The sequence below is a fragment of the Orcinus orca genome, chromosome 4 (assembly GCF_937001465.1).
Source record: "Orcinus orca chromosome 4, mOrcOrc1.1, whole genome shotgun sequence".
Lineage (NCBI taxonomy): Eukaryota > Metazoa > Chordata > Mammalia > Artiodactyla > Delphinidae > Orcinus > Orcinus orca.
In genome coordinates, this window is record NC_064562.1 from 35377464 (window position 1) to 35386774 (window position 9311).

The 9311-nt window shown below is 39.9% G+C and overlaps 1 protein-coding gene across 1 annotated transcript; it reads right to left on the bottom strand.

The window, feature by feature from the left end:
• Positions 1-431: 431 nt before the first annotated feature.
• FGA (fibrinogen alpha chain) lies at positions 432-8385 on the bottom strand. The gene is made up of 6 exons (XM_033403680.2): positions 8257-8385; positions 6244-6369; positions 5264-5447; positions 4023-4168; positions 2059-3436; positions 432-1298 (listed from the first exon to the last, which is right to left on the bottom strand). Exons 1-6 carry the CDS (start codon positions 8317-8319, stop codon positions 589-591), a joined length of 2607 nt encoding a protein of 868 aa, XP_033259571.1. The 5' UTR covers positions 8320-8385; the 3' UTR covers positions 432-588.
• Positions 8386-9311: the final 926 nt, after the last annotated feature.

Genomic DNA, 9311 nt, shown 5'->3' on the forward strand with positions numbered 1-9311 from the left:
GGTCTTCATTGGAAGACTTAAGAAGTAGATAGATCTCTATTTCTGTTAGGAAAGAAGGCTTCTCCTGCCTTGCTGGATTTGCTTGCCAACAGAAGAGATGAATGTACTTAGTAACGTGTAAATTCCTATACAAAGTCCAGCCAGTGTTCAGTTCAATGATTCGCAACTTAACATATTGGTTTAAAACCATTCAAGTAGAATGGATGAAATTACTTTTTTACTTTACAATGACCCGATGACTTTGGGTGGTGTGGGAAATGGAGACGTTCTCAGAACTCCACCCTTAAGTGTTGCAGAGAGGACCTTCCACTCAACACCCCCTTCCTGATGTACCGAATGTCCCTTGGTGCATTTTAATAAAAATTTTAAAACCCACAGAGCTATTTTAAAGCTTTAAAGTTCATATATCTTTATTTTTTAAAGCACTAATATGTCTCAGTTACATTTAGCTACAGTACAAAGAATAATAAAATAGCACCTGAGAATTTTTAGTAGGCTGTAAAGAACCTCGACTCCTATCTCCTCCTTAATTTTTTCTCCTCTTCACTAAACACAAAAACAGAGTGCTTTCACTGCCACTCCTTCAGCCTATTGTGTCCCAAAAGGCCGGATTTTCATGCGAACAGCCCTGAGGGAATAATCCGCACCTCTGAAGGGGACCCAGACCACTCCATTCTCAATCTCATAGGGACTGTTGTCCCTGGGGTCATAGGAGCCCCCGGAGTAGTAGATGCCATTGAGATTGGCTGCTTGGCAGTTGTTGTACCACCAGCCTCCTCCGTAGACTTCGGCACAATTGTCTTCCCACTTGTCTGCATCCCTGTCGAAGGTGCTGAAGCGCATGCCAGCATGAGAAGTGTACTCTGTCCCTTCCTCTACAGAACCCTCAATCAGAGCATCACCTGCCGTGCCCTCGTAGGAAGAGACCTGCAGGGCATAGCCTTCTGCCTCAGAGCCTACCCTCCAGTGATATTCTGCATAAGCCCCTTTCCCAGCCCAGTCTTCTAGTTCAACCCGAAGGATGGAGCCTCTCAGGGTTAGTAAGTGGAGGTATTCGTTGCCTAGCCAGAATTCTCCTTCTCCCTTGTCATTTAGGCTGCCGAAACCTTTCTTGTAGTCTTGCCAGGTCCGGTTAAAATTCAGTGAGCCATCCATTCTTTGCTGGATCAAAAGCCATCCTCCCAAACCGGTCTCTTGATCACAATAAACAGAAAAAATCTTACTGGATCCCGGTAGCTTGATATTGAAAATGCCACTTTGGGCACCTGAAGGATGTGTTTGGAGGGCATCATAACAGTCTAAAAAAAAAAATTAAGCTGGTTGGAAGAACTTACTCTCATTTAACTTTACAAAGTTAAATGGCCCAGATTAAATGAAGGCAGATACTGGCTTTCTTTCCCTCCCTCCCTTCCTTCCTTCCTTCCTTCCTTCCTTCCTTCCTTCCTTCCTTCCTTCCTTCCTTCCTTCCCTTTATAGAGAAAGGATGTGCTTACACTGGGATGGAACTTATGCAAGTAAGTAGCATTTATACATACACATTGCAAGGGGGATTTTTCTCAATGAATTTGGAACTTCACTTGCACATCCTGATTAATGGCAAGTAACCAGCAAAGATATCTAAGCATCATTTAATACTAATATCACTTGTTTCTAACCTGATCTCAATGTCAACTGAGACACACACTAAAAATATGATTAATCAGTTGAGTGACAATTTCCAATGGCACACATTTTGAATGGTAAAAGAATTTGGTTAAACAAATTTTAAATTGAGTTCCAGAGGGATTCATTCATTCATTCATTTAACATGTATTTATTGAGTGCTGACTCCACACTGCTAGGCATTTGGGAATACAGAGATGAACATGATAGACAAAGTCCCTGCCCCCATGGAACTTACAGTCTAGCACAAAAAAATAAGCAAAAACCTGTAATTTCAATAAAGCATGATAGAGGGCTAAGAAAGAAGTAAAAGGTGCTATGGGAGACATATTGTAGGAGTAATGAACTTAGTCTAGGGGGTCACGGAAGGCTTCCCCAAAGGAGAAGTGCGGATACCTCTGGCAGGGCGAGTTTTAGCATGGCCTCTCTTGGTGGCATGTGCTCCTTTGAAGCCAAGATCCTCTTCACTTCCAGCCTCATCTGCCATTTTATAGCCCTTGCTTTCAAACGTGGAGCCTCCTCTGTTGATAGTCATGCTACTGCTTGCAAACTCTTTGCCATGACTTGAAGTTTTACTACTGGAAGAGACCTCAGGTAGGCGGAGGGGGTGAGAGCTGATATCCCCTAAGTCTGAGCCCATAGAATGGATCTTACTGTCAAGCTCTTTAAACGTAGAGGAGAAAAAACCATCATTGTGCCTATGAAAGAAATCATCTAGGTTACCCCTGCCAGACAACTGCAAGTCTAAATCTGTGTCAGTACAGTCAGAGCCATCTTCGGAGTTTACCACTTCTTTGGTCGTTTCTGTGCGACCATCGGCATGTGTAATAGTCCTTGTGACGATTTTAGAGCATGAACGACGAGTGGTGGCTGTGTGACCAGAGGTCTTCTCAGTACCAATCAGAAGCTCTTTATCTCCTTTAGTAGTGACCAGTTTACCTGTGTGAAGCTCTTTCTTTGTCCCTGGACTTACATTTCCTGACACCTCTTCAAATGTGCCCCAGTCTGGGTTGGAAGGCCTGATGTTCCCATGCCCTGAGCTATCTGTCCTAAAACTTGTAGACACAGAACTTCCAGAGCTCCAAGTGCCAACACCTCCAGGCTCAGGGCGTCCAGTGTTCCAAGTGCCAGCACTTCCGGGATCAGGATGGCCAGTGTTCCACGTGCCAGCACTTCCGGGCTCAGGGCGTCCAATGTTCCAAGTGCCAGCGCTGCCGGGATCAGGATGGCCAGTGTTCCAAGTGCCAGCACTTCCGGGATCAGGATGGCCAGTGTTCCACGTGCCAGCACTTCCGGGATCAGGGCGTCCAGTGTTCCAAGTGCCAGCGCTTCCGGGATCAGGATGGCCAGTGTTCCACGTGCCAGAACCTCCAGGTCCATAGATCCCAAGGTTCACATTTCCAATACTACTAGTTGCAGGCCTCCTGGGGCTTTCTGATGCTGATCCTGTTCCATGAGATGCAGAGTCTCCTCTGGCTTGCCCATCTCCACCAAACCTCTCTAACTCCATTTTCATCTGCTGCGTTTCCAGCAGTGCCTTCCACTCTGGAGGGGCCTCCTGAAGCTGGCTCTTGAACTCTCTGGGAATCAGGCCTGGAACTGGCCTCATTTTTATCAGTGGTAAATATTGACTGTCTCTAGAGGGAAGTAAGTCTATGGCAGTAACCTGTTCAAGTTTCTTCTGCTGATCTTTATAGTCCTCCAGATCTACTTTATGTTCTAAAGCCCTACTGCATGACCCTTTGCAAGATCGGATCTTAATATCAATGTCCACCTAGAGGGGGAGGGGAAGATAGAGAAAAAAGGTAGCTATAATAAACTAGGTCTATTGAGTTCTTAGTAGTTAATTTAATTTTTGGAAACTGGTTTCATTTCTTTGACTTGGAGACCTACCAACCAATACTTCATTTATGTAGTATCCTCAGTGAAAGAGAGGTTGGGTATTCTAAGGCTGGTCAGGATAAGCAATAGGAGCATCTGGATTTATCTTAGAATAGATCAAGAGTGAAGTGCTATTCCCTCTGAAAGGAGACACTGATGATGTGATCCTCTGTGAGACTGAGGCTGAAGACTCAGAGACACAGTGATGTCGGGGACAAGCAGGGGCTGGAATAAGACGCAAGGACTGAGTTTTTGCTTTTGAACTTTACCATTTTACGTGCCCTTGGAAATTTTACTTACTAGCACTGAGATTTTTTCTTCATCTGTAGAGTGGGGGAAATAATACTTACTTTGTAGGTAGATGATGGCTATAACACATTGCTTTACATAGAGTAGGCATTTAATGAATGACTATTGCCTTCCTTTCCCTGCTATTCAAAAACAAAGAAATCTGGGGTCAGAGCCACATAATTACTCACCTCCAGTCGTTTCATATCTATCAGCTGATCCCTGACATTTTTCTGCAGAAGGTGAATATGCTGTACTTGTTCTATAACTTTGCGCTTCAGGATCTCAATTCTGCTTCTCAGATCTTCTGACACTTGGCTAAATGTATTTTCATTGTCTGAAATAGCAAATATGGGTACTGAAGTAGCTGCTGAGTGATTTGCTTGTAATAGCCAGCAAAAGAAGGAAATTTGCTTATGGATATTCCCCATTTTACTTCTATAATAGTTTGGACATTTAATTTGGGATTTCTAAATCTATTAGGCGTTTGATATTTGGACAATATCCTTCAGTCATCCATGGATATCACTTAAGATGCCTTATTAGTAATCCAAATAAATGCAGAAGACAAGAACTCTGAAATTTTAAAGGCATAATTGAGATAAAATAATCAGTTTGATTACATTCCAATTATTTCATTATATCCTTAATCAAGGGACGTGAATATATTCTTGGATTTTCTTACTGAAAAGGTTTTCTTCACAGTTATAGATTTGAAATTGTTCCTAAGCTTTTTTTAGGTCAACAAGATCATGCGCTTGCCAGTTGCTCTTGCACCATCAACTTTAAATTAGCCATGTGCCTCCCAAGGATATAAAGAGTCAAGGCAAGGTTTCAGGAGCTGAGGCCTTACTAAGCTCACTGCCCATGTCCAGAGTGAGTCCAGAGTTTCCTAGTCCTAATGAGACTTAGTCCTAGACCTATGAGAAAGAGACAACATGGCTCTATATTTTAAACAAAACAAAACAAAACAAAGCAAAACACTTCATAATAAGCTAGGTGGAGTCTGTGGGTTGCACTCCCAGCCCCACCACATGATAGCTTTGTGCCTTTGGCCTTTGAGAAAGGCCCCTGACCTCTCAGTTTCCTCCTTTGTTAGACAGAAACAGAAGTATCTACTCAAAAGTTTGGGCTCATCTTATTTTCCGTGTATACTCTTAAAAAAGAACACACTTAAATTCTAGTCTTTGGTCCAAAATGCTGACTTACTTTGTGACCTTAAAGCAATTCTAAACCAACCTCCTTTACATGATATAAATAACAAAAACAAGCCCCTTCCTTAAAATTCAGGGATATCATAAAGGTATATTTTTTCTGCATAAAGTACTTTGGAATAAAATCACAGTTGTAATAAGGAGACATCATATCTACTTCTGATTTTTGTTGTTTTGGTTGTGTGCTATAAAGTCAAAGCACTAACTGTAATACTTACTCTTAGAATTGGCAAAATCCCCTCTCAAAATATCGATTATGTTCCTAGTCAATGTGTTAGAGTCCTTATTGTTCTTCTGATAATCAAATAGTGAATTTTTTAGTTTATTTATTCTGTTTGTAAAATCTTGATTGACTTCATCAATCAATCCTTTCATCCTGCAGCCAGAAGGGCATTTGTAGTTCTGGAATGAAGAGGAAAAATTACATTAAGAGTCTATCTCTTGGAAACAGACATATGGGTGCCAAGCAGGAGGGAGGGTCGGGGGGAGGATTGGGAGTTTGGGATTAGCAGATGCAAACTAGTATATGTAGGATGGATAAACAGCAGGGTCCTACTGTATAGCCCAGGGAACTATATTCAATATCCTGGGATAAACCATAATGGAAAAGGATATGAAAAAGAATATATATATATATATATATATATATATAAAACTGAGTCACTTTGCTATACACTAGAAATTAACACAACATTGTAAATCAACTATATTCAATAAAATTTTTAAAAATAAAATTAATAAAAGAGTCTATCCCTCTGATCCAGTATAAATTTGAAGGTTTCTATGAGCCCCCACTGCTCCCCTCCCCAGTCTCTTCAGATCATCTCTTGACCTAAACGTAGTTTAAGAGGGCTAGTCAGAGATCTTAAAGAAATTCTGGAATGGGGGTCCACTTAACCATAAATTAGAACCCATGAAATCCAGAGGTCGTAATACTCAGGTTCCTAGTATTTGCCTGAACGTACAACTAAAATCCAATCTGTTAATCCCACCAATGACCCAGAGTCTCAGAGGTAATATAAACAGTGCTCTCAGGACTAAGTTCCTTTCCATCTGTCTTCTTTAATTTGATATGTAAGAAGCTATTAGATTATTTCCCACTGGACAAGTTTTTTGTGACCTAAAGTATCAGCCTGTGTGAGCTGCCAGCAGCACAGCAAAGGACCGTCCTGCTCCACTCCCTGTGCCCACGGCTCACCCAGTCTTCATCAGAGCAGAAGGGCCAGTCTGACTCTTTGCAGGCAGACTGCTGTTTTTCCACGAGCCTTGGGCCACGCACACCTCCTCCTTCAGCGAGAAATTCACCTTCACTGGGATCTGCCGCCTTTAAGGATTCATAAAGACACAAAAGAGAGGTCTTTAAGCAGATAAGGAGGAGATGCTGGCATGCCTGTAAATCCCAAGCAAGGGATCCAAGGGGCTCTGCAAGTTTCAGGTTTCTTATCTTTGGAATGAAAATCCTAATGCCTATTTCGTGGAGTTGTGAGATTAAAGGAGATGAGTGTACAAATCTCAACTGTGTTCTACACTAAACAAGCATTTAATAAATGTTAGGAGCTTTAAAGGATCCATTATAAAAGGAAAATTATTTGAATCAACAAGCTTATTTAAAACTGCCTTTACATTTTCATTCATGTCTGGAGATAGAAAAATAATGGAAAAACTCAGTTCTTTCTCCTCTAACTCTGTTTTAGTAGGAAAAAACCTACACCATCTTAGCTTAAGGTCTGTCTCTCCTTCAAGTATCTACCACAATGACCTTATGGGTCTATAATTTGAACAAGTATATACAAGGACACAAATGTAGCCAATTCAGACTTAGAAATGCTTTTTTGGGTTACTCACATAATAATTTATTTTTATTTGAAATGAAAAAAAGAACACTGAGAGCAAAAAAATATAAAAAGGTCCATGAAAGATACTTTTTTTGGAACACCTTATAATTAGAAATACAGATTTTTTAAAAAAAATTTCTGTTGTGATCAAGTGAAATAAGATATATAGATATTCTTCCAACAAGATGTTATATCCTAAGAAATCAATGTTGGTTTTAGGTTTTAGCTATTTTTATTTTGTACCACCAAGTTACAAGGATTTTTATGACTATCAATCTCAGTAGTTTATTCTTATAATTAGTTAACATTTTCTGTCTCATTCAAAAAAATACCCCAATAATAGTAATATTAACTCAAGCAATCAAGAACAACTTATTTAAGTGAACAAGTACAATCTTTTCATCTAAGAAATAAAATCATAAATTCAAACATACATTGGAAAAAGTGTAAAAACAGGCAAAAATTAAATATTTATACCAATAAGGGAGAAATAAATGAAACATGCATTATGCAAAGTATAACCTTAACAAATGATGTTAGTCTTGTTTCCCATAAAAATGTTTACTTATTATTTGTATAAGGGAGAAAATTATGTTAGAAACACTCTTTAGTTTCTTCTGCTCTGGTATTAGGGTTTATGAGCAATAAAGGAAAAGAAATAAAACAGAATAATTCACAGTCTGGAAGTAACTGAGATTTTGGAACATATTTACCATGTTTTTATAAGATAGAAGTTGAAAAATCTTGTTGAATGAAGTTTCTCTTCTTTTGCATAGGTCTCTGGAGTCAAACTTTAGGAATTATTGCAATATTTGTAATTATCTTAAAAGAATACAATTGCTTCCAAAAAACATATTACCTATCAATTAATCTCTTCCAATTTTGCTATGTAATATGTTTTCAAAGATAACTAATTTGCTTTTTATTTGTCTTAAAGAAACACAAAAACAACCTTTCAGCAAAGCTACATTAAACCACTGTTCTGCTTATTATGGACAAATAGCAATAAAATAATAACTAGGTTAAAAACTCTTATCATAAGAATGATCTGTTCTGTTAACTAGCAATCCAAGGCTTTACAGCAACAAAGATGGCAAAAATTTCTTCTCTTTGAAAAAATACAATGTAAGACCAAGCTATAGGTGTCCAAGATTCCCCTGTGAATTTATACACTTTGGTCCCACTAAGTCTCCCTCTGAGGGTGATATTACCCTGTATTCTTGAGGTGTCAAGCCCATCTAGGGACTTGCCTCCACTGGCTACAGCTTATAAAGCTAACAGTGTGTGAGGACGTACACATGGCTGACTCAAACCTGCAAGCTCTTTGTGGAATAAACACCAGAGAGAAAGAGAAGAGGAAATAAAGAAGGCCATACCTGAACTGCGCCCATCACACTCAGGACCAGGAAGAGGACCCTCACAGAATCCATCTCTGCCATGGGTGGGGCTGGCTCAAGAGGAGCACTCCAGCTGAAAGAAAGGAGGACTGCCTCCACGCCGAGTTTCCATCCCATTTAAGTCTGCAGGAGGTCTGATTAATCATTATCTTTGTCCCGTTGACACAGTCAACATGCACCCTGCATCCCTTGCTCCTTCTGTAAAGTTGGTGTCCCAGAAGTTCTTGCTCAATTCCCTAAGCTTGTTTGCTTCAGATAAGCTGTTGCAAAGGTAGCCCAGTTCGTGGAAGATCCCACATTCCAGGAATAGGGTGACTTTGGGAATGCAAAGGGGAACATGGGAGGACCTATCTCTACTCGAGTACTTGAAAGAATATAGAGGGTGGTGGAGGCAGGCTAGCTGTAGCCCACCAGCAGAGATCTAACAACTGAGATTTCACTTTATGCAGGAATTATGGTTGGTTGATCTGACTTTTGACTGACTGTGGTGATGAGCTGATCCTGAAGGCCTTCGATAAGCTTCCTCTATCCAGAATGGTTAAAACAAGCAGCCCCTGGAGCCAACCATTCTAGGTTCATACTTCCAGCTACACCATTTCCCAGTTCCGCTTTTGGACAAATTACTTTACTTCTTTATACCCCAGATTCCTCATTTTTAAAGTGGGGATAGTAATAACCTATCACACATGTTTTTATGAAGAATAAATGAGTTAATCCTTGTAAAGCCCTCAGAATGCCACATATCCAAAGGTACAGAAACTGGAAGGAAATAGTATTTTCATGGCACTTTATGTTCTCCAATAACAATTATTATTTCTTTCCAGTTTCTGTACCTTTGGACATACTAATTTATTTTCCCCGATTTTCATCTCCATATCAAATTTTCTTGTCTAAGAGTTGTCAGATTTAGCAAATAAAAAACCAGGATGCCTAGTTAAATTTGAACGTCAGATAAACAGCAAATATATTTTAGTGTCAGTTTGTCCCATGCAATATTCAGACGTATTCATACTAAAAATGTGTTGCTGTTGTTT

Excerpts from the sequence above, each read along its gene's own strand:
- FGA (XM_033403680.2), bottom strand. The coding sequence starts at position 8,319 with ATGGCAGAGATGGATTCTGTGAGGGTCCTCTTCCTGGTCCTGAGTGTG. Across the intron at positions 4,169-5,263 it reads GGATTTTGCCAATTCTAAGA|ACAATGAAAATACATTTAGC; the intron begins GTAAGTATTACA and ends TTGCTATTTCAG. Across the intron at positions 1,299-2,058 it reads TAAAACTCGCCCTGCCAGAG|ACTGTTATGATGCCCTCCAA; the intron begins GTATCCGCACTT and ends TTTTTTTTTTAG.